Here is a 25,762-nt window from a genome sequence, read left to right as displayed (position 1 = left end):
AGATGTGTGATTATCCTAAAAACTATTAGTAGATAGATAAGGAGAGGGTAAATAACAATAGACAATAAAGGAAATATAGTTAAAATACTGGGGAGGAACTGCAAATGAGTGGTGGTGAATTTTGAAGTGAAATGGAAGTGATTTATTGGATCTTTGTACAGCATGTATTGTCTTTGAAGGGGGTTTTAGAGGTATTTTCTGCTTAGGAATGGATTCCAGTTCAGAAAAAAAAATTCTAAACCTGTTGCTCATACAGTTATTTTTCCAGAGTAGTTATTCACTTGGAAGGATTGAGCCATACAGATTGTACATCTAAAACGGTGTTGATTACTGTATGAGACATCTGTGAAGGGTTTGGCTGAACTTTGCTGGTTATAATATGGCGGGAAAGAGTGCTAAACTACTAAGAGTCTCGCGGAAATATGTTGCCTCAAGTAGGTCAGCTCAACCCCAAGAGATAATCAAGGCCATTTTGACCCCTTCGGTGTGAGCAGTAACTGGGTCAAACGCACTCAGCTGTTGCAACTCCATCATGCGAAGTGCTGCGAGGCAGTTACTATACTGTCAAACTCCATTCCGTTAGTTTATGGCACAGCGGGGTGCCATCCCTGAATCTCACCCCAGAAAAAACCCTCCCCACCTCCTGATACCCTGTCCCAAGTGTCCAATACTGTGAAGTTCCACCCAGCAGTCCAACCTTCATCTGCCCCTACAACCCCTCAGGCTTCCCCCCTCGAGTGTGCCTCCTCCTTGTGACAGCTCACAGCTTCACACTGTGAGTGAGTCCAACCCCCCCCCCCCCCGCTCACCACAATGCCACCCTACTATCAACCAGATTTGCTTTCAGTCAACTCGAGCTGTGTCCCTCCCCGCTCACATCTATTTTATTTTGTCACTCTTCACTGCACAAAAAAATGTATCATCTGTCTAGAAACACTTCTGAATCAGGAATTTGCTTGGGAACAAAGGCAGATACAGGGCAGCCTTAATCTCTGCACTAGTGAAGCCAGCAGCTATTTTAAAGCTTTCTATCTCTATCTCTTTTTCCCTCTCTCTAACTATTACACCTTCAGTCTGTCATATTCTACCTCCTCTCCCTACCTCGTCCTCTTCCTCCTCTCCCCCTCATTCGTTTTCCCCCTCAGTGTCTCAGGACAGCTTCTCTGTTTTCTTCCCTTCGTTCCCCTTTGCTTGTCCAGTCACTGCACAATACGCATCAATTATTCATCGCCGGTCTCTCAGTTTCACAGGCAAAACCAATCACAGATGGAGTCATTGCTAATGGGCTCCTGCTGTACTTGCCACCGGTTTCTTTGCACTCAGGCAACGAACACCCAAGGGAAAATGAGGGAGAACAGGGTTAAGCTTAAAAAAAGAGAGGAAACTTCACACAGCTCTGTCAGGCTGAGGAGGGAACGCTTTTGGATCAGAGAAAGATGCAAAGCTCACCACAAATAGCAGCTACGGCACCAAGGAACTGGCTTCTGTCACGCTAAAGGGTTAAAGAGAGAGAGAGGGAGAAAGGTGGGGTGGGAGAGATGGAAGAGAAAGAGGGAGAGTGGGGAGTGGGAGGACAGCGAGAGAGGGAGAGAGAACCAAATGCTTATCTCCTCACCTCGGATGTATGCAGCTGTTATTGATGTATCTTCTGTTTCTGTCTAGTGATCCATTGCTTGCTCTCCCAATACACACATCACACAGAAGCAGCCACAGCCACTTCGCCAGAAGGGAGAGGGGGAGAGAAGAAAAAAAACGCAGGCAGCTCACATTTCAAACTTGCAAGGGGGGTGGTGCCTAATGTGCTAGACAGCCTGTATCTTGGCCCTGGTCCAGAGCAACGGGTAAAAGAAGCCTCAATCAATTAATTTAAAGCAACATTTGTTATGGGAGAGAGCTACAAGTCCTCCCAAAACAGCAGAGGCAAGAAATTCTCTGGCTGGCTACATTAAATGGTGGTTTTACCCCCTTGTCTGTGCGTACTGTTGACTTAATCCATCAAACTAGTCCTTCTAATTAGGGGCCAGGGAGGAGGCAGGTTGGTGGCTTCCCGTGGCTGGAACAGGGGCTGTCTGAGAGGGAGGGGCAAATTAGACTCCATACACGTGAGGCGAGAGCGAGCCGGTGATAAATGATGTTACACGACAACGACATCTACGGAGCAGTAAACTACAGAGATATTACCTGAAGCTGCCAATATCCTCATCCTTCACTTCATCCATCAAATACTTTATTTTTGCTCTCTGTAATAGTACTTTTCTTTTGTTTATAAAATTAGAAAATCTGTAATTCAAAGCTAATACATATTGTACTTTTAATTCTGGTCCCAATCCACTTAATGAAACAAACAATCTCTCTCCTATAAGTCTCACTAGCTAACCTTTCCACAGAGACACAGCATGGATTGGCTTATAGAAGTAGATGAGCCAACGCAGAGTGACCCCTCATAGCAATATAATGAGCAGACAGCCAGAACGGCTAGTCATCTAGACAGACTGAACACACCTAATCTCAGGTCCCACTGTGTTTGCCTTACTGGCATTTACGATCAGCTGAGTTTATGACAGGTGAATTATAGCCCTATATTGGAAAATGATCGGACTTGCACCCAACGCAATTGACTTTGTCAACGACGCAAGTATCATTCCTAGGTTGCACTCGACGCAAATCAGACTTTTCCCTCCACAGACGCACATCGGTAAATTAGGGAAGGACCTTGCGCTCCCGGGGGCTGTTTAGCGAAAAAAAGATGCGTGTTCCGGCGCAAACGTTCCGGGGTGCTATTTTGCAGTTTCAGAAAAACAATTCCGCCACAGACCAGGAAGACTGTAGTCTAAAGTTAATGGCGCGTTATTCAGATGCTATTTTAAGGGTGCATGCTTGGCCCGTGCGCACTGCTGGCGAGGCGAGGCGAGGCCAGGGTCTTCTTCCCGTGAAGCTATTGTTTTGATTTATTGTATGTCTGTGTTACATTTCTTTCATGTCAATGATTAAATGTATTTTCATGAGAAATGTTTATGTATGTGAACTTGATTTGTAACAACGGTGGCAATTTCCTTCCACGCCTGTTTAACCTAAACTAATCTGGGTGAGTTTCTTCTCCCATCCCAATCAGAATCAGAATTCGGTTTATTCGCCATGGGACACGGAATTTACTGTGACAAATGGGGGCAAACAATAAAAATATACGGGTCATAAATTAAGTAAAAAAGCACAATAGTTAAACTAATTCTAAGAACTAAACAATTCAAAAATAAAAAAAATTAAATGTATATTAAAATAAGAATAAGAATTTGAATAAGCAGCATGAGAGGGTAATTTAGTGCAATGAGAAAACTGCTTTGCCTTTCCCATACAAAGTCACTTATCTATCTTTTACGGCCCTGACGAGAACGTTGGTCTCCTTGGCTGTGAACCGCTCCTGGCGTGCGCCTGGCAAATCTGCCGTTATAATATCAATCCGCCATGTAACAAGCGCGCCTGCTCTTAAAGGGAATGTGAGATGACGCTCTGATTGGTTTACTGCACGTTACGCCCATACCATACCCATTAGTAATGTAGCTACTTCAGACCAACCCATTTTAGATTTGCGACAGGCGCAAAGTCATTTATCCCGGAGGCAAAATAGCAACCACGCCATAGTCCCGTCCAAGTTACTTGCGCTTTGCGTTTTGACACTTGCGTTTCAGATCCTTAAAAGTGAATCCACACTCCCTCAAGTACAGAGGCAAAAGCCTTCTTGAAAAACATATGGATTTTATTTAATAAACATGAGATCATGTAAATCATGAGCTTCATTCATTCTTATCCATCTTGGTAATAAACCCCAATTATATTGTACCTATTGAACTTCAGAGTAATTAAAATAAACTTGAAATTAACATAAAATGTGTGACTGTGACTATTACTGTAGTTAATTGCGATTAAGCAGTAAGTGGAAGTCCTTTGTAGACCTAGTACCTCTTGTCTTGTAGACCTAGTACTGTCTTGTCAAGAATCGCACTGTGTCCCAACAGGTTCAATCATGAAGGCTTGCTTGTTTCTCAGACATACTCTTGAACTCCATCCAACTGTTGCTGACGTATATGGTCTAGGCCACCAACAATGTTTTTAGACATCCATGTTATTTTCTATTTAGGAAGAGCCGCAGCTAAAATATCAGTTCCTTCATGCAAACCAAGACTGAGGGAAGAAATGAGAGGAAAATAAAAAGCACTTTGGTGTAGAAAGTTCCAGAGACTGAAACAACAGGTCTCAAGGCTCGTGCAAATTAGACCGCTGTGCCTTGTGTCCAGTCTGAGCCGTTTCAACCCTTCGATGACAGCATGTCTGACTACATGTCTTTAACACACTTTCTCCTCACACTGGAGGACATGCAAACACATAAAGAACCCACTGCTAGGGAGTGGGGCAAGAATGAGATTACATTCATGGCAACAATATAATATCTACAATGTTTTAGTGTTATCATATCGGTACTTAAGGGTCCATCCAGCAAAGATGCAAAGCCCTGTTGTTTTCCGACATGTTATTATCTGTTCCTTCTGATCAACTTAACTTGAGCTGTCAAGTTTGTTGCCCTTTGGCAGGCATGTCCAAACCCAAATTAATTTAATATGGGCCAGTGGTCTGGGTTCGAATCAGGTCTGAGTCCTTTGCTGCATGTCTCCCCATTTCTCCCTTCCTTGCCTTTCCTGTACACCTTGAGCTGTCCAATCCAATAAAACATGAAGATGCTCTGTATTTTATGCAGCAAACTCAGAAACCAGCCATTTGACCTGTTTAACTTTTATTCTCCAAATCGAAAACTCTATGGCCATGCCTGGTGTAGTTTTCTTGTTACTTGCATGTTACACCTGGGTTTAGTGAATTCTTAAATTTACCCATGTGAGGATTAATAAAGTGATACCTTATCTGGATGTGTAATGTGCATGTTTTTCTCATGTTTTTAACACATTTGACAGAAACAATGAATATTCTGCATTTACTTATGGGTAAGAAAATTGTGCAGGGTCGTATGGATCATGCAGTGACAGGCCTGCTTATCAAAATTTAACAATGGGCATTGCTAAGCAATTGCTCATGTTGTGAATAGCATGGCACACAGCGTAAAAATGACACAGCAAGTATCGGCGAGTAAACATTTGGTTTTTATCCTACACCCCTGATAATTCACTAGATGATTAATAAACCCCTTTAAGGAAACGTCATGAACCGGGAGATGTAGGGGATGTATTTGAACAGAATTGCATTTGAAAGAGTTTTAATGTAAACTGCCCTGACTTGTATAACAGGTACAAACAAATACTTGCTAGGAGACATTGTTGGTAAGTCAGTGGACCTAGCTAGGCCACGTAGTGCAAAAAAATAATTCAGTTGAAGTCCAAAGTCAGACTTTAACAGTGGCTACTTATTGATTGTATGACTGGACAAATGGATAGTCGAGAGAATACACATTAAATATATTGGATGAAATCTTTCTGTTCTTGGATCCTGGCTCAGCTTTAATTTACATTACTGTTCATGAAATGTATCAAACTGTGTGGGCCTAAACAGTTTTGGTGATCTGAGAATAGGTAATCCTCCTCTTGACTTTGACTCAATATCTCACACTTGAGATAAAACGTTTAACAACATTCCAACAAAAACCTGCTCCTGAGTTTCATGTTTGGGCTGGTTGAGAAAACAGAAAGCCAACATTTAAGGTCACACCTTTAAAAACATGCCTTGTCAAAAGAACTACAACAGACAATGGGAAAGAATAGAATACTGTAACTGTCTCCTGAGATACCCCTGGGAAGGGTGCATGAGAGACAGAGGCCTCTATACACTGAGGGAATGAGAAACAATGTTGGTGAAGACATGGCTATGCTAATCTCTTTTGAGAACGGGAAGACATTTATGAATTCACCCTGACACGGAGTAATGAATTCGACCAGCAAAAATGTATAATAAATTTACTGTGCAGGAAAAATAAATTGACCTAAAAGACTAAACTTACTCTCTCCCTCTTATAAATTGGTGCCTTCTTTTGCTCTTTAGAACTCAGGAATTCCAAGTGCTTGCTGAAGCGCAGTCACGTTGGAATGTGCCACTGTGAACCACATAGGGAGAATTGTGATTGAACATTTTGTCTAAAACACTTGTACCAGACTGCACCAATACTCCTGTCAGAGGGGTGGGCTGTGTCTTTGATAAGTGAATGCTTGGAGCTGATGAAACCCACCCTAAATAGGCTGTGATTTCGCCTCAGATAGAGAGAGGTCCATGTGCACTCATCCCCACAATAAATAATCCCCTTCTTTGACAGAAGTGTTATTCCACGTGCAAGGCTTTGCTCTGTGGTAAAACAGTCCTAGTAATCACAGATTAATAGAGCAGGCTAATCTCATTCACAAAGAGGTCACAACTTGCAGACAGATCCTCCCCCTTAGCCAGCTCTTCCCTTGCAATCTGGCCCACATACTAAATGGCTATGAAATTAGAATGCTTTCTATAAAGTGCTCACAATACCATCATTGACACAACATTTTTTACTATCCATTGAGATTATTTGTGTTTTATTCAAAGTTAAACAAAGTGAACTGAATGATTTGTATCTGGTCTAGTGTTTGTTTTTTTACCACTTAAGTAAATTCAATCAGTTTCCAATGCAACATTATGCTTTGAATATAATATAAAAGTATACATAGAGTGCTATTTAGTAGGCATCAATACATTTATGAGGTGAAAGCAACAGATGTCAGTGAAGTTCTTCAGGTTCAGGTGATCTTTCCTATTTGAATTAACTTACTCTTTTCAACAAAATTGTAAACTAGTCTCAAACAAACATGATGACTGGATAAACAAAATCTAGCTCTACTTTAAATGTATTTCTGAGCATTGATTTGTCATACTACCACTTCAGCTTTTCCCTCAGTTCTTTTTCCAGCAATTTCCCTTTCTTTTATGTAGCAGAATAGAAATAGCCATTGTCTGCAGCCAGGCCTTCCATATTCTGCAGTACAACTGTGTTCAAACTGGCCAGCAAATAGGTTAATCTATTTGCGTATTGACCAGAAAGGCGGGCTAAAACATTAGACCACCAAATCTGGAGCAAATTGACTCTCTCACTTGGAAGCCTATATGGCATCACAGATTACAAGACACAGTGGCACATAGAACAAACTTCTGGTTATGGAAAAAAAGAAAAACACCCATCTTTCCCTCAGACACTCCCTATGTAACAACACACAGTCATTATATGACAGATCTGGTGACAACATCCAAGGCCGCAGTTCATACAACACTGTTGCTTTTGTAAACAAATATGGAGAATGACTAGAGAACAAAACGCAACACTTACAGTGCGTCAAGAGGTGGAACAATCAAATGTCTAAATCCTGAAAGTAAAAATGACAAGTTACGCAACAAAGCTGTGCTCTTGTCATATTTGTGATAGAGTGGAGAGGAACTCCCAGCTCGGAGCACTGAACTGTGTAGTCATTGAGCTAGTAGCTTGGACGGCGTCCAGGAAATCTGGCAGACTAGGCTAAATGAATTATTGTTAGAGCAACATTATGCAAAGAACAGTATTCAATTAAAACCACTTCACCTAACTCTCCTCCCATCTCCCTCTCTTCCCCCTCTACTAATCTGGCATTCCTGAGTTGATTTGTTCTCTGCTAGATTCTGAGGCGTGTCCAAAAAGCCCTCCTCTGCAAATCGCAGACACTGACTCGTCTGTCTCTGGTGTCGGATGGCCGACCCGTTGCCGCCATCCTGGCCCTGTCATGTGACTCCCTCCCTTCTCTGTCGCTGGGCAACAGTGCTGCTGGATGTCTGGGCACAGACCCTGCCCCTGGGGCCCTAGTAGCGTGTTAAGAGCCGTGTCCTAGCTGCCAGTGTGGGCCCTGCCTTTGTAGCCTGAATGTGGAGACTTTGTAGTTTTTTTTTTCTTGTCTTCTTATACCTAGGCTTGCGCTAGTATTTCTAATCAACCATTCACAATATTTATGCATGTACATAATTGACCATGAAATATACTTTGGGATGCTGTCTGGACTGCCTTCTCACTGCTTTCCAGATGACTGCTGTAGCAAGAAATTATTCAGACGGAGAGTCAATGAGTAATCTTATACAAACCCATAAAGTGGGGCCAACATTTGATATGGAATTATCCAGAATTATATAATTTAGTGGAAGTTAATTGGAAGAAGATTTCTTTTTCTTTTTCTGGCTGACATGAAATTATATTATAACATCCAAATCCTCATACAAACATAAAATTGGATCAAGGAAGAGGGTAGACATTAGGTGAGGTTCAGTGAGTGTCTGTTTTATGTCCTAGACTGCTGCAATAACATAGCACAGACCAAATCTACATCATAACAATTGCACATGAGATTTTCCTCTTTACCGCAGCAGGTGGAAATCACAAATCACAAAGTGTTCAAAGACTACAAAATATTTTGCAGTAACCATGGTTATCTGCTGAGGTTTTGACAGGGTATACACCTTCATTCTCTGCATGCTACATTATGCTTCGTCAGATAGATTATAAAGGTAATTGGCAGTCACCATCTGACCAAATAATCTATGGCTACATTGACAAATGTACAAGAACAGGACACTTGAGGATGTTTTCAGTTCCAGACTTAATGGTCCACGCCCAATAAATACAAGTATTCTTACTGGATACTAGTAATTTGTGCTGTGTGCAATATTGTACTTAGAAATCAAGAGTGCTAGAAGAAATATAATGTAGAATACTCTGTATTGAATCCTCTGGAAAAAAAAGGTTTTGGACACAACCTTTAATATGGAGTTCTGTTTGGATCCTAAAGGGTCTAACTTATCTGTAACGGGTAGTATCTAGAACCTTTATCATAGGGTGTTCCTTAACATATGGTTTTACATGCCAGTCTTTTTCTGAGAGTGAAACAGTATCATAAATATGTGGCGTTATGTCCACATATATTGTATCAGAATTAAAACAAAGATAACAGGATCATAAAAGACAGGAGTTATAAACATTTTACAAAACAGATAATGTACAGCTTTGCCTTTGTTAAAAAACATTTTTTTAATCTGTGGGTTCACACTGCATTATGGACAGCAACACCCACACTTTATCGGTCACCGGGTTGGATTATTGGGCATGGAATGGATCGAGGAGTGTGAGACAAGCAGATTGAGGTCCTACCTGCGGATTTGGGAGTGAACTTGTCTCTGTTGGCTGCACACACAGCCAGGAGTCGGTAGCCCAGGTCCAAGTCATAGCCTTGCTGTGCTGCTACTCGACTCACCACCTGACCAGAACAACAAGTTAAACGGTCAGATACCCACGTTTTTCTTCAAAGGGAAGTTCCTTCAGGGTAACTATAAAAGATGTGTCTGTCTTGTTTCAGTCTCGTTCTGGGCTGTTTGCTATAACATCTATAACTCAGACATATGGATGTGATGGACCTATTATAGATGTTCAATGATTCAAAGGTCTGTCTTTAATACACATTTTGAAGGTGGTGGACATTTGGACAGACAAAGAGGGACAGACTTTCTGCCATTACATGAATCTATACGGATGCCTGCTGAAGGGAAAGATTAACTGAAAACCTTGATTCCCCAGGTAACGCTGTAAACTGCTGTTAAATGGCAGAAAACTTTGATTTAACATTGCCAATACATTGCCAAAAAAAGATCCTCTCCTCCAATCTCTTCAAACTTAAAAAAAATTGCCAGCACACAGACATGCTTCCCCAGAGATGGAACCTTCCCTTCCCCATCATTTCCCAGTAGCAGATTCTGCTGTTACACCCAGACACAAGTTCAAGGCATGCCCGGGGGTGTTTCAGCACAACACTGTTCATTGAAACATATAATTATCTTTGTAAAGTATAGTTTTAGATGGGATACCACAGAAAGTATGCATATCTCTGTCTTATTTATAGGAAACACACATTATGAGGAAGATATATGAGTGTAAGTTGTCTAATTAAAACCTAAACATGCAAGGGGCATTTTGCTAAATGGTAATTCTAGTCTAAGCTTTACAGTACACAGTTCTAATTCTAGTGCCTTAATTGCACAATCAGGAGCACAAGAATTGTGGTGCTTTTTTTGGGGGGAAGTGTATGTCGAAAAGACTCGGCACTGGAGTGGCCATAGATGAAAACAGAGATAACAGGCTGTGATGGACATATCCAGTGCTAAGCTGGATAGCAATTCATATTGCTACTGACTAGCATGGCAGTCATTGTTCCCTGTTATTGTACTACAGTAGGCTGCATGGCTACTGTCAGTTGTCATTTTCCAACCATGCCAATGCTCTGCGTGTGCTCTCTAACCCGCTCTGGCTCGGTCAGGAACAACCCGTAAACTGTAGAGGACAGTTCAGCTGTATGCACTGGGAGAAGCTTCTAGATTTTCACTGCAGGACACAAATTGAATTGGGGAAATTGAGTAAAAGACACCTGCTGCTGCGCATTAAACCGTTAAATACAAACAATAAGCTGAGTGCTCAGATCTTTAGGAGCAGGAATGTATCTGCCAGTGCCCCTACTGCCATAGAACCTGCTGGAGTGTTTTTGTGACAATTCTTCCGTAGGCTTCTGAATAACACACACTGAGGAATGACTATGCAAATGACTACACGCAACACATAATAGAGAGGTTTGCATTGAGACTCTCTTCAGCATAAAATAACCCGGGGGTACATTTGAGTGATGCATGTCTACACTTGATCTGTGTCTCAATTGACTAACTAAGTAAGGGGTGTGCAGGCACTGACCTTTCCAGAAAATGTACAATACCATCATTCTAAGAAAGGTTAGTTTGGCTGTTGATGACAAATTGCCATTCAATAAGATATCTATTGACATAAGATCTCAAAGAGGCAAAGAAAGATAGCGTTTTTTCACTTTAAGATGGGGGGATATCCCACTGCAAAAATGTGTGTATTGGGGAAGGAGGACCTTTAGGTTTACCCTGCTTACAAACAGCCACAAGTCCCAGCTTTCTGAGATGAAAAGCTTTCAAGTCTTATTGATTTGACTTTGATTGCTTGGTGGTTTCAGCACACATTTTCATTTAGAAATCGCTACACGATCATGCATTGTTCAATTCATCGTTGAAATTGAAAAGTAAATGAAGTTTAGAGAGTGGCTAAGGTAAATTCCTAAAGCAGTTTGAAACTCGACAATGTCTAAAAATAAAAAAACTTTTCTTTCTTGGCCTAGCCTTCCGGGCATACCATATGGGAATACCAGGAGTCTGAAAATAGTACTTGTTTTAGCAGCCTTTCCTATCCCTTGATTCTGAAACCCTCTTTGAACCTGGAGGTGTGAGGTGGTCGAGGGGTCCAGGTTGCTTCTTACCGTTAGGCATCCCATGAGGCTTTGCTCAAAGGGACGCTGGAAGGCTCGGGGGTCACCACACCAATCCAGCAGCTCTGTAGCTGCTGTTTGGAAATTTGCAGGATTTTGTAAGTGCTGCATGGGAAAAAACACAATAAGAAACCTATTAGGATGAGAGAGGAAGCCAAATGTGTTACATATCAGACACATTAACAGAGGGGAGATCTGTAGGATGTCAATTGCCCTCAGAGAGATGCAGTTTGGCACAATGTGTGGGCACAAAATAATTACACTTTTTTTTTAACAAAATTAATTTCATGGTGTTCCCTAACAAGAAATGGTGGAGCGCAAAGGCGTTGGACATACAACATATGGTTTTGGTTAATGGCGTCAATACAGCGGTTGGATGGAAGGGGTCTGTCCCCTGCTTTCCTGCCACAGTCACAGTCCTGACCTCCTCTTCCAGGTCTTTGAAGCACCACCTTCACAGTGAAATAAATATCTGGTGGTTGCGAATGGACATGGAGGCTCTGAGCTGGTGTGACTTTATCTGACAGCCAGCTGCTTGACCTTCAGGCTGTCTTTATGGCATGTCTTCCCCTGCTAGATCCATCTAGCTACCCTCAGTCAATCCTGTTGTCTCTGTGTGCTTCTGTATCTCAGGTGAAAAAAAAAGGGGTGGTAGTCGGCAGGTTAGAAAAGTCCAGCGAATCTCAATGAATGTCGGTCCTCAAAAGACTCTTGTGATATCTATTTTCATTCTTTCGCGGAAAGAGAGGAAGAGACGTCCAGCCACTCCAGGGCAATTTGTTACCTTTGGTGAGATTATGTACATGCAGCCTTTGTGGTGTGCTGGGTACAAAATCTGAGACAAATAGACACCCACTCCACAACATCAAAGCTTTAAAGTGACTGGCTTGTCATGTTTAAGTGAGAGCCTGAGTTCCCGACATGTCTCTGTGCTTTGATTCACATGTCAACCGGGAAGGAAAGAGGCAGAGGCACCACAGTCCCTGGCGCTCAGTTTTTTTTTTTTACTCCGTTGCTCTTTAGGGGGCAGCAGAGGTCAATGTTTGATTAGGCAGCTTTCATATCAATTTACAAAGCCAGCGTTTGAAAAAGACCGGATGAAACCAGTCTTGTTTATTTTATGTGCACAGTCCTAGACCATTCCCCGCAGGGTAAGTCTTTGTCTAGGGGGAAGTTGTGGGGTGGGGGGTGCATTTGTTGTGAATTCTGTTAGTGGATGAAGTCTGCTGGAGAAAGTCACATCTAGCGATGCTAAATTTAGATGAGTATGGAAGCTACAAAGATGCGATCAGCGTGGAAAGTGTACAAGAAAATGGGAGAAGGAAGATGGGAGACTTGGATGGATGGCTGGATGGGGGAAAGGGAATGGGTGGTGGGGAGGGTGATGTACTGAAAGAAAACACAACACAAGTGGTGCCGCTTGAAGAGATTACTGTTCTTTTGCATTCTGAACAATTGGTCTCGCCATGTGAATGTGTGTGTGTGTGCGTGTGTGTCACATGGCGAGCTTGGCATGGCATCGCCACAGATGTTATCCCTTCTCCTGCCAAAACCCACCAATCAAACCTAACTAGTGGCCAAGAGACATTCCCCCCTCTCTTCGTATCCCCTGGGTGAGAATGATCCTCCAACATTAACACTAAGCTCCTCTCCAGTCCTGCCCAGTCCAAGTCCAACCCGGGAGACAAAAGACAGACAGGCTCTCTATATTGTTTAGAGGTGGTAGCTCTCAACAGATACAGTCATAGACCTGACCTAGACTTCTGGTGCAAAACATGACAAACAGAGGTGGGGGTTATGTGCAAAACTATATCCAAATATGCTCGATGCGACATTAGCATAGAAAAACCCAAGAGCAATGTTCACAGGCTCAAAAACACCTGAGACATACAGCAGTGTAAAGTGGTAGTAAACAGTTGCCAGTGGCAGTTGAACTAGAGAGCTCCTCCACTCACTCTTGAAATATTGACGTTTACAGTTTGAGGAAGTGTTCCCGCAGTGAAAGGACGGCTCATATTTTCAACTCGAGCTTGTACACATCATGTGCTGTGGAGTCAGACAACACACAGGCCAACCCACAGAGAAAAGAAAAAATAGTCTACTCTGTAATAGACACTAGCAATATCAAGCTGTTCTATCTTTGCTCTCAATAGTGGATTCCAAGGGAAAGAGGGGAAATAAGTTCCAATAGACTTTCGGGAACCATTCACGGTACAGTGTTTCACGTGTAACTTAAGTTGTTTAATCATCTGCTCAGTGGGAAGACATTGCTGTCATTATATTTTTGAACTCTTAACCCTAGATACAATCATACAAACCTCTCACAATTTACAACACGTCAATATCTGACTCGTCAGTTATTCAGTATTTGAGCAACCAAATCAATTTGATTCCCTGTTCACCTGACTGACTGTGTGTATTCAGACAAACCTGTCAAGTTTTATGAAAACAAGAAAATACAAAGCTTCATTTATATTCCTGATGCACTGGCATCAATGATGCCTTCAAGACGCCAAATTTCCAGCATGCACACACTTTCAATTAAAACAAACATCTGGATTGGTTTACAATATTTCCTTAATTATTTTAATGACTTGGATATTTGGCAATGGGGAGCATGGGGAGGGGGGGGGGATATAGTGAGTTAATTGTTCTGATCTCCCCCGATGATCATCTTTGTGTAAGGGGAGGAGAATGGGAGCTAGCTGAATGGGTTCTCGGCAACTCTAATTGGCAGGACATAAATGGTATTTATTGTACTGGGTTCCAAACCCTGATTGTCTGCAGCACAAAGCTGCCTCTATTAGCAGGGTGCAGGCTTCTCCATGGCTCATTTGAATGACCCGTCGCTTATTCGTTTATTAGATGAACTCGAGGCCCTTTTCGGAAACTGTGGATTTCTCGACGTGACGTGTTTACCCACGATCCCCTTCTCTAGTCACTAACGCCAGCTGATGTTTGTTTAGGTTTCGGGAGTTGGGTTTAATACATCTGACCTCTGACACGAGAATTGTTACATTTATGTTAAAATGCGTAAGGCGACTCCCCTCCCCCATATCCTCATGGAATGCTTTACAACAATACTCCATTAACTGTCATACATTGTTATTAATAGGGATATCTACGGTGGCCCTGAAGTGCAAAACACACCCACTAATACGAGTACATCCCACAAATTAAAACATCCCCCCCCCCCCCCCCAAATACAAGTAAATTCCCCCCAAATAGGATGACTTGCTCACCTCCCCCCGAATACAAAGACACGCTCCCCCAAATGTGAAAAAAAATTACATTTACTCCAAACAAAAAGGGTAGGTACAACACTTTCGTCGCTGATTGGATGCACAGTAACTAACAGGAAATAAGAAAGTGATCGACAGAAGTACCAAATGCGATAATGACAGAGCTACGTGCACCAGGACAGTTGTTTGGCTATCGAAGCATGTGGAAAAAAAGTATGCAAAAGTAATTGCGTGTTAAATGTAAAAATTGATAGCCAAACAACTATCCTGGTGCATGTAACTCTGGGGGGAATGTTTTCATGTAATTTTGTTTCCCATTTGGGGGAGCGTGTCTTTGTATTCGGGGGGAGGTGAGCAAGTCATCCTTGGGGGGAGTTTACTCGTATTTGGGGGGAGTGTTTTCATTTGGAGGATGTACTCGTATTAGCACTGAAAAGTGTTAGAGGATAACTGGGAATTGATACTATTATTCCAAGTGTTCCAAGGTATTTGTGTACGCATTGTTAAACTCAGATTAGATCACTATTTTGCCTTTGATCTCTATCTTATCTGAAACACCTACAGCTGACCCTTCTTACACAATAACCGTGTAGAGCCTCCCCTCTACTCGCTCCCTCTCCACCCCACCATCTTTACCTGCTCAACAGTCCCCGGGGGGACACTAAAGCCCTTAACAGACCACCTAATAGCAGAGAACTCCACCATTGGAGTGACGCCAATTGGCCGTGTTCACATACGTGTTAACACATACGGCCATCTCTCTCCTATATCCCTCTCACTGTACTCTTCTGGGCCAAGAGCTAAGAACACAACCCTGAGGCAGAACAAAACAAACAAGCTGTCCGTCAAAGCCTAGAAAGGCTTGTTACGCAGCCCAAGCTCTGGACTGATACAGGTAGGCTCGTTTCATTTTGTTCCACATTCACCCAGAGATAAAGGGGTCAAGAGGGGAACTAAGGGTAGTGTCTGTGGATGTGAGGTGGAAGAAATGAGAGAGGTGGATAGAGGGATGGAGACAGAAAGAGAGGTAGGACTGGAGGAATCCTGGAATAGTGTCCTTTCTCATACCCTGTTCGGCAACCTGAGCCTCACACACTGCAGTGCTAATGAAAGGATGAAAGGACAGTTCAACATTTAGAGTAACCCAGAGGGAAGGGAGGCCACACAGTGTGGGTGAGTGTTTGTGTGTGTCTGTCTGTCTGTTTGTCTGTCTGTCTATCTGTGACGTGTCCTGTCATGTGACTTTCGAAGAATACAATTTAAAGCTCATTCAAAAATATCGAATTAGTACAGTAGTTGTGACTATTCCTGAAACTCTAACCAGGGAAACACACACCAAAATAGCAGTGCCGGAAATAATTTTAGACAACTTACCTGTTTGATACATAGCAGACGATCATTGGTCTGCTGTATGTGCCTGTCCATCGACGGTATCGAGTTCATTTTGATTGCCTCTCTTAGGCCTCTACCTGCCAGCCATTAAACTGGAGCGCTCTGGAACAGAGACAAGCACACCATGTTACAGGGAAGTTCTTCTGCTGCCAATCCAATGCCAAACAGGATATTACAAGTTAGTGTGTGTGTGTGTGTGTGTGTGTATGTAGGAGTGGAGCAGGGGAGACTATTGATTTGGCAGGTCGCAAGCACCTCAAGACCTTAAAGAATGACATTCTTCGCAGCTGGTGTGACACCCTTAACAAGCCTCGACGCTTGTCCCTAACGCTGCCACACAACTGGGCTGCCACACACCAATGAGAGTGGACCACGGAGATACTTCTTCCTGATCACATTTAAAGCTTACCTCGCCACTAGCATGTGCAAAGAAGAAAAAAGGGTTCCCAGTCTGCTATTTCCAGATAGCAGACAGGATAGATATCTGCCAGAGTCTGCGAGAGAGATCTTTCACAGTGAGAACCTTTGCTTGGCATGCAAGATATGTTTACAATACTCTGACATTATATAATCTCTAGGTAACAATTATCCATATCCTCAGTCCAGACTTGTGTTTCATCCAACTAGCTCCATAGCCACACAGCAGCCTAGGCTACCTGAAGTCAAAACACCACCGTTGATTTTTGAGCTTTTTCAGGGATTTTTTTTTATGGAAGGCTTGCGCAAACAATAGGCTGTGATCTGACGCGCCACACAGCCTTATCACAAGTTAAAAGTATTACGCCCTATATTAAAGGTTATCAATTTACCCTGAGGGAGCCGATTTAATGTTGCATTGAACGTCAAATAAATATCACACTCAGCGCACTGGCTATAACTCACAGTGACCCACAGCTTTAAGCAGAGGGCCAAGTGAATTAATAAACACATATCAGAGAGATGCCTCTCCATCTCCCTCTATCTCTGTTTCTCTGTCTCTCTCTTATCTCGCCCCTGTCTCACCCTATCTCTTGCTTTATTTCACTAGCACACAGTGCATCTCTCCCACAGTGCACTTTCTCACTCTCCTCATCACTCTCTTCTCATCCTAACATTCTTCCTTTGCTCTCCCTTACTCATCTCCCTCTCTTTGTCCAATACCATCGTGGAGTGAAACATTCCAGAACACTGAATGCTGGTGCCACAAGGGCGTATTTTGACAGTGAGGGAGGAGAGAGAGACAGAGACAGAGAGAGAGAGAGAGAGAGAGAGAGAGAGAGAGAGAGAGAGAGAGAGAGAGAGAGAGAGAGAGAGAGAGAGAGAGAGAGAGAGAGAGAGAGAGAGAGAGAGAGAGAGAGAGAGAGAGAGAGAGAGAGAGAGAGAGAGAGAGAGAGAGAGAGAGAGAGAGAGAGAGAGAGAGAGAGAGAGAGAGAGAGAGAGAGAGAAGACAGCCTGCTGCACCATACTGATAATGCTCACTTAGGGGTCTGTGGCTAGATTTAACGACAGGCCAGTAATCTACTCCACTAGACAGCTAAAGAGCTTTTATGCTACCTATTGGAGCTGCTCATGCCTGTACTTTAGGGGGGAGAAGGGCACACTAGTGCATTCCTCTCCATAAATTAGAGAGCTCATAAAAAAGAAAAAAAAACAACACTGTATGACTGTTTTTTTCTTCCCTCTTTCTCCCTTTCTTCACAGATGGAATATATTTGTTTGTTAACTCCTTTGTGGCCAGGGGTGGTTCACAGGACATTGTGGCTAAAAGGCATATCTGATATGTGATATGTATTTAGCAATATGCAGAGTGAGATGATCTGTTTCATGACCAAAAAGAGGAAGTATTTGCTTAGGATTTATTGAGGAGGCAATTTACCCAAATTACAGCTAATAGTTTTGGGATCCACTGCAAATATATTTAATATTGATTCTGTATCATATGGACAGTGTGCTCTAAATTAGCAACACCACAAACAAGTCTCCTCCCGCATCATCAAAAAATGCAATTTAATAAAGCAAAGCACCCAGAATCACTTGGCTTTCCTTTCAAGCGAGAACTACTCATTTAAGCCTTTCTCTCAATGCAAAATTCCACAAACAGCTCGGTTCAGTGGCAGACCCCCCTGCCAGCATACACACACACACACACACACACACACACGCACACATGCACACACACGCTCACACACGCTCACACACGCTAACACACTCAGTCCTGTCTGACCATGTGGCCCTTGGCCACCAGCAGGTGTCTCTCTGCCCCTCTGTAGTTCCAGCCAGTGCTCACACAAAGAGGCGGAGCGGTGTTGCTTTAAGCCTTTACAAGCTCTACAAATCCTCAGCTGCAGCTTGCTAACAGGGCCCACTCAGCCCAACAGTGCCTGTCTGACCTTGTGCTTATTGATGAGCCAGTCGCCCTGCTTTCTCTAACAACCCCCCCCGCCCTCTCTCTCTTTCTCTGTTTATCCTTTTCTCTCCGTCATCTCTCTCACCTCCAGCAGAGAGAAAGAGAGAGAGAGAGAGAGAGAGAGAGAGAGAGAGAGAGAGAGAGAGAGAGGGAGAGAGAGACAGAGACCGAGACCGAGACTGAGACAGAAAGATGGAGGGCTGGTTTAAACACACAAAGTACCAGTCATCATTGTATTCTTTCCTTTCTGCAACATGTAAATATCTCTGGTCTCTGACCCCCCAAGCCTTCCCCCTGCGAAGTCAAACATCAGTACAGACTAAACAGACACATGCTCAGACGATTAAGATTACATTTGCTATCTCTGTGCTGTTACCGTTCTGATAGATTTAAGGAGCAGATGCGGGACAGTGGCATTTTAGTAATTCAATTGTTATTTACCAGCAGTAATTAAACACGTCTACTGTTAGATGTTTAATATCTAACAAGAGCCAAATTAAAGATTAAAGGATCTCTATGTCTGAGAGATGTGATGAACAGATGCAACTACAAGATCTTTTCTTCTATTTATCTACCATTTCCGATCTTGTAGAGGTTATCATTTGTTATATTCTCTGCATCATTACCTTGCGTGAACTTGTTAGACTTGATTCAGCTAGTTATCCCCCTAAATAGTGTTTTGTGTGGGGAAAATCTGGTTAATGTAGCTTAATTAATAACAAGTGCGAGCCGGTACAACAAGTTAGAATGTGCAGATTCTTACAAAGGAGAAGAGCTTGCCGCTTTGAAGGGGGGAACTGAAATTCTACACACTGAGGAGAAGAAGAAGAGTAAAAGAAAGAGAGAAACTGGTATAGAAGAGAAGGCTGGGAACAGATTCATTAGAGGGCGGTGGTGAGGGCAATGGAACGCCAATGAAGGATTGGGTGAAATTATCTCTTTATAATCAGTGGGCTTCTGCATGGCTGCTTTCCCTACCGCTGGCTGACAGATGAGGCCTACATTTTCAAATGGGCTGTTGAGATTGCTACATGCACCCCCACCCCCTGGGCTTGGAAGCTGGGATTCCACACAGGTTCCGCAGATCCAGTGGGTATACTGCCTGATTCTGACAAAGTCACCAACTGAACCCTGCACTGTCCTGTTACGTGATTGTGTTTTTTTAAGTGTGAATCAGATAACAAGATGCTGATTTAATAAGATGACAAAGCAGGATGATAATACACTAGAGAGTTTGACACAGAATACAATCCCAAACACACAATCTTCAGGATACAGTTCTTTGAACTGTTGCCTTTACACAGGTTTTCCGGCTACTTCTTTGGGGAATACGTAGTACGTCGGTAACCAAACCTTCAAACATCTTGGAAGGGAGCCGGGGGGGTGGGGGGGTGGGTGGGATGTGGGTGGAGGGGGGCGGTGTAGAGGAGAGGTAGACAATGATTAGCTTTATCCTGCCATCATAGCAGAACAAATGGATCATGAACCCTCCCAGCTTTACAGTCACTCAGCAGAGCTGTCACAGGCACGGGGGTAGTGGTAAACACATTTAATTTATTCATTTAAATGGCTTGTGTAGCAAAACAACTAGGCTCCTCTGGGGCCACGCCATCTAAGGGGAGACACGCCACTCATTCTGGTCCGTGGGACACTTGAATGCGGACGATTTCTTCGCTCTTCCAGGGACAGACCTCATGTTCATCCAATCCAAGCTGTTGGATCCAAGCTGGGGGGTTTAATTGGCCACAATCCGGATCCTCTACCCACCCACCCATACCCATGTACACGGGGACACACACGCACACACGCCTTCTCACATTCCCCCAATGTGCTAGAGCAGCATCATAAGGATAGCATAACAACACCATCAGATGCCCTTAATGTGCTCCATGACAACACAACTGCTGGGTTTCACCTCTGCGCAGCTATGAATCACACACACGCACACACACACTGCCACCCCCTCCCCACACTTTAACAGCCCCCTGTCTCCCCACCACACACACAGCACTAATCGAAAGCCTGAACTACTGCTGACATTATTAAAACAGAGCACCGTGGTCTGGCCAGAGAAACTCTGCGCTACGCTAACGCCTCGTGGGGTACTGTTTTGACGTCTAGCTCAAGGTGGCAATGCCCGGCGTGTCAGGCTACTGTAGGTGAAGTGAGTAATAACGAACTTGTCCTGATCTCTGACTAGGGCATAGTGACTTTTAGCAGCCCTCGCTTAATTGTGTTAAAAGGCAGGAGGAAGCAAAGGAAGGAGGAAGTATCTGAGTACAGATGATTTTAATGAGCCTTCATTCGCATACACTGTAGGTCCGTTTCTCCAGGGTGTGGAAGGAGGCGGGGGCCAAAAGCTCTGCTTTAATTATTCAGACGTTAAAGGGAAATGTTGCCTCTTATCGCTGTGGGTTGTTTAGTGAGCGTCTCCAGGTGCCTGCCTGGTTGCCTCTCTCCGCCTGGTAAGTGGCCAGACACCAAGGACAAAGCATTGTTTGTTATGCAGGGAGAAGCAGGAGGATGGAAATGTGTACTCCACTCACTGCTCTCCATTGTTGCCTTCCAGAATGTGCCATAATCCCCAGCAGGCTTCACACAGCTCTGCCATTGGGTATACAGTATATATGAGCCGCCTGCCTGCCTGCCGTCCTGCCTGTCTGTCCAAACTCCTTCCACTACCTACCTCCCTCTCGCGGGCCCCATCCACCCCCTCCTCCTTCACCTCGTCTTCCCTTCCCCCACTCTCCCTTTCCATCATGCTCACGCCCCCCTCCCGCCACACACACACGTATGGACACACTCCCAGCAGCGTGTGCAGCAACACACACCTCCCCATATGGCTCCTTAACAGGCTTGGGAATGGATTTCTCTTATTTAATGTGGTTGGTCTGCAAACTCCAGCTGTAACCGTGAGCATGTCCCCGTGCGCTCGCATGCATGCACACACACGCACACACACGCACACACACAGGCACACACACACACCAGCCGATCCAGGAGCCCTGCTGCATTGGTCGCTGTTCACTGATCTCCCACTCTCCCCTCTGTCTTTCTCCATCTCCTTTTCTCTAACCCCCCCCCACCCATCCCTCTTCCCCCGCCTCCTCCTCGTCGCTCCATGCTTCCATCTCTAGCTCTGCCTCTCTCTCTCATGCAGACCCACATTCACTCACTATCCCTTCTGCCCTTCCTCTCTTTCTCTTTTCTCTCTCTCCCACCTGCCCTGCCACCCCCCCCCCCCCCCCCCTCACCCTTTTATTTTTTCATGACAGCTCACATAAGCAAGTCTCCTGGATTCCTGCGGGAGCCTCATGCTTGGTACACAGAGATTGTTCAGCCATCAGGCACATCTGCAGCGTGATTGCAAAAGCAAAGGGAGCATGGTAGTGTGGGGAGGGAGGGAGGGAGAGTGGAGAAGTCACCCCCCACCCGCTCCATAGAAAGAGAAAAAACAGAGGGTTGGGATCACAGAGGGGACTAAGCAATATCTCCTCCCTAACCAAGTGTAACGTTTCACCAAGTCTCAGAGGGCGATCTCCGGCTGGGAGAGAGGAGGATAAAGGCAGATGGGGGCGGTTTTTATTCACCCAGAACCCCCACCCCCCCACCCCAACACCCCCTGCAAGAAACCCCCCCCTCTCAGACACCCAACACCCGGGGGTGTGGGGGGACGACGACTATGGTGGGTGGGGCCAGCGCGGCCAGTCTGCTCCTTGGCCAACCACATGGTGTCATCAGGAGAATCAGAAAGATCTTTCTCCCTGTCTTTCTCCTCCCCCTCTTCCTTTCTCTCTGTCTCTGTCTCTTTCTCCCCCTGCCCTCTGCAACCTTTTACTGAGCAGCTACTTTCTTCATTTCCTTCCCCTCCTCTAATAGCAGGAGGGGGAGGGAGAAAGAAAAAGACGAGGAGTGTGTGTGTGGGGGGTCAATTCCCCCCAGGCGGTGGAAGCAGCAGAGAGCACAGATGAGCCACATGACTGTGCGTCACTTCCAACAGCCCTAGCAGAGCTAGTTGGCGCTGTAGCTCCCGACGCTCTACGCTCCAGTCCACCAGCAGCCCTGCAATGCCTCTCTCTCTCTCTCTCTCTCTCTCTCTCTCCCTCTCTCTCTCTCTTTCTCTCTCTCTCTCTCTCTCTCTCTCTCTCTCTCTCTCTCTCTCTCTCTCTCTCTCTCTCTCTCTTTCTCTCTTGCAGACATAGCTGCCACGATCACACTGCCAGCTCCACGCGGACCGAATCAGTACAAACACCTTTCCTTCCACCAGAAAAGCGATTGTTTTAATTCCATGTTCTTACCATGTATGCTTGGTCATATCGTTGGAACTTATAAGGTGTCTGGTGTTTCCAATGCAGCAGTAACTCACACTGAAACAACCGTATTTCACTAGCTGCTGGATTGGAGGACAAATAGAGTTTTATTTCCATTTTCCCTGTAGGTGAATGATATTGTTGGTGCCTGTTACTGGCACTCCTTGAGATAACTTGCCGTGAGTGTAGTGTGTGCGTGTGCATGAGGGCCCCCCAACCCCTGATCCATTCTGCCAGTCTCTTGGTTTGTTATGCATTCAGCTCATGTGTCCTCCTGTCAGTGGCTGTTCATTTTCTACATACCTTGCTTAATCCTGCCAGCTAAAACTTTGAAATAGCAGCAGCCGCTGCCTCTACCCAAGAGAAGCCATTATGAGGTCTGAGAGAGAGAGAGGGAGGGAGGGAGGGATACTGATAGTGCTGGGGGGAGTGACAGCCGAACTGCTGGATACATGGAGAGGAATTCAAAGAAGGCTAAGAGGAGAACATAAGTACAAGTGTGTGTGTTGTGTGTGTGTGCAGCTGTGTGTGAAAATATGTGTCAGAGTGAGTGTCTGTGTGGTGAGAGAGTGACAAGGATTGAGTATGTGTTAGGACGGTGTGTGTTGGTCGGGTTTTGTCTTTGGTGTTATGCGCGTGTGTGTGGGGGGGCATTATTGCAGGGGGTGAATGTAGGGATGTCCAGCCTGAAACCTTCTTCTCTCCATTGTGGGTTTCTGTGGGACCTCTGGCCCATTGTGACTTTGCCCTGCAGTTCAGTGAATGGGAAGCGAGCAAGCTTTTAATAGTGTATGAGCTCAACCTGCCAAGAGAAGGACAGCAACAACATGATCTTTCCTCCACACAAGGAAGACAAGCGGTCACGTTGAAGAATCCAGCGTGTGTTCGACATGTGGTGAAGAATCTAGCTGGGCTGTTAGAGAGAAGTTATGCTCGCAGGCCAGTATCTGCAGCTCCCAGTCTTCTCCAGAGACAGAACCTCTCATTCCACAAATGTACTTAATTTAAAAAAAGCAGAGTGCTTAGAAAGGGGCTGAGAGGAGCCGTCCACACTACAGTTTGATCTGGCTTCCCCTAATTGGTCAATGACAACGCATTACCAGATGGGTGGATGCTTGATCCAATGGAAGGGGGGGGGGGATTGCAGCGTGTGGGAGACGGACTGATTTAAAGGATAGGCAGTGTGGGGCCGCCATAAATCTATGCCACAAATCTTCCTTATCGAGGCGTGCGGGGGTCATGTTGATGGGGAGGCGGTGGGGGTGTGGGGGGGTGTCTACACAGGCATGTGATGAATCCAAGGCAACAGACATGCTGCCACCTTCCCCTCACCCCATCTCTGAGGTGCACGGCCCCCTCTAATTTGCCAGAGATTGCTGGCTGCCATGTTTTGATTGTCCTTCTGTAAACGAATCAGGAAGCCTCTCATTTTCAACGTGCAGGGCTGAAAGAATGCCAATGTGTGTCTAGGGGAGGAAAAAAATGATGGGGATTCTCAAGGCAAGGCATCCTCAATCAAGCAGTATGCAACAATCTTTTTTTCCATGCAGCTTTATGTTTATCTTTTTCTCTCACTTTGCACATAAAATATTTCATATTATGAAAACTGCTTTTCTTTGTTAGGTTTGTTTTCTGTGCTTAATGTGTGCCGTGGCGCAAAATACCCAGTGCTGGTTGCACAGCATCTGCCCCATCTTCGCAACGCGCATCACATGCTAGCAAAACCGTACGTCTCATTTTATATAATCTTACGCTCGGCTAAAAATAGCAGCTGATGAATATTGTATGCTAAGGATGAAGCGGGCGTTTTGGGCCCTTACGTAAGTCAAGACTTAAACTGTCAAACTAAGCGACATGAGCAGCCCCATGCACACACTGTAAACAAATATAGCGCCGCACGGTAATAATTGCCGGCGATCACACGCCACACACGTGTGCACACTTGCACAGGCCGCATAGTAACTGTCATAAACGTTTCAAAGCAGGTCTCTGAAGGGTGCTTCAATCATCCCATCCTATCTATGTTATAGTGTCTGGCCAACATATTTGTCCTCCAAACAATCGATTCCATAAGTTGAGAGTCCTGTTGGCTGTGTGTTCAAGTCATCGGTATACATGAGGGCTTGGCTCTGTGGGAAGGCCACATTGTCCGTGAGGAGTGTCGAGGTGAGCTGACAGGAGGACGTAAACACTCGCCAGCAGGCACATTTCCAGGGGAATGGAGCGCGTGGTGCTGAGAGAGAAAGAGAGAGAGAGAGAGAGAGAGAGAGAGTGAGAGGAAAAGCTGAGAAATCCCATGTCCTCCTGTTTCCAGCCACTGAAAAACTGCTGAACCATCAGCAATTACGGGGCTGGCTAGGTCATGAATCTTTCTCTGCAGTGGCCTGCCCTTCTGTGTGCTACCGCAGAGGCCAGGGCCCTGTCACAGTCACCTGGCCAACACACAGGGTATCCAGCAGGCCAGGAGATCCACACAGCACCCAGAGCCAACCATGGATGTTCTGTCTTTGTGTAAATCAGATCAGCTCTTTTGCATTTTCCTCCTGCAAGCCTTGAATTGTCAAAGCAGTGCCACTATGCAAATCTGTCATTTGTCAAGCACAAAGGTAGTGTGATCCAGAATAAGACACATGAGACTAGCTAAGGCTACCATGGTGATACATGCGAGTTGCCAAAGAGACACACAACGCTGGTGCACGCACATACAGCATGATACGACTCCAAAGTCTGGAACAGCTAATTAAATGATCCACTAGAAAGTGGAGATAGGCAGTCGGTTAATTAAAATGATTAATTAAGAGTAATAAAAACTTTTCTTTCAAAACTGCTGTCTATAATTACAAGAGACCCCCACCTCTTTCATTGGCAGTGGGGTTTAACGTGTGTGTTGTGTGTCTGTGTTTGTGTCCATGTTTGTGAGTGTGGAACGGATATAGTATCTGAGATAGGCGGGATACATAGTAAGTCAATTGGTAAGTCAGTTTCTCAGGCTCATTCACTGTTGGGATCCTTCTCTAATGAGATTAGTCCACAATGAATGGAAAGCAGCCTCCCCCTCTTCTAACACAATAG

General features: G+C 44.6%; 1 protein-coding gene across 3 annotated transcripts in view; it reads right to left on the bottom strand.

Annotated features, from left to right (window-relative positions):
• Window positions 1-25,762, bottom strand: part of LOC146260372 (zinc finger MIZ domain-containing protein 1-like) — a 96,601-nt gene that overhangs the window by 22,283 nt on the left and 48,556 nt on the right. For 2 of the 3 annotated variants that reach the window (XM_084670190.1, XM_084670188.1), the window contains exons 3-5: window positions 15,977-16,096; window positions 11,352-11,465; window positions 9,182-9,287 (exon numbers count right to left, since the gene is read on the bottom strand). In XM_084670190.1, the coding sequence (XP_084526316.1) occupies window positions 9,182-9,287; window positions 11,352-11,465; window positions 15,977-16,045 (289 nt within the window). In that variant the 5' untranslated portion in view covers window positions 16,046-16,096. Of the gene's footprint in view, window positions 1-1,615; window positions 1,751-9,181; window positions 9,288-11,351; window positions 11,466-15,976; window positions 16,097-25,762 lie in introns of those variants that run through there. The other variant, XM_084670189.1, reaches the window with a different exon arrangement.

Source organism: Hypomesus nipponensis, chromosome 13 (assembly GCF_054491055.1).
Source record: "Hypomesus nipponensis isolate SF chromosome 13, ASM5449105v1, whole genome shotgun sequence".
In the NCBI taxonomy this organism is placed as follows: domain Eukaryota; kingdom Metazoa; phylum Chordata; class Actinopteri; order Osmeriformes; family Osmeridae; genus Hypomesus; species Hypomesus nipponensis.
Note: the sequence above shows the minus strand (reverse complement) of the source record. Positions and strands in the feature narration are given on the sequence as shown.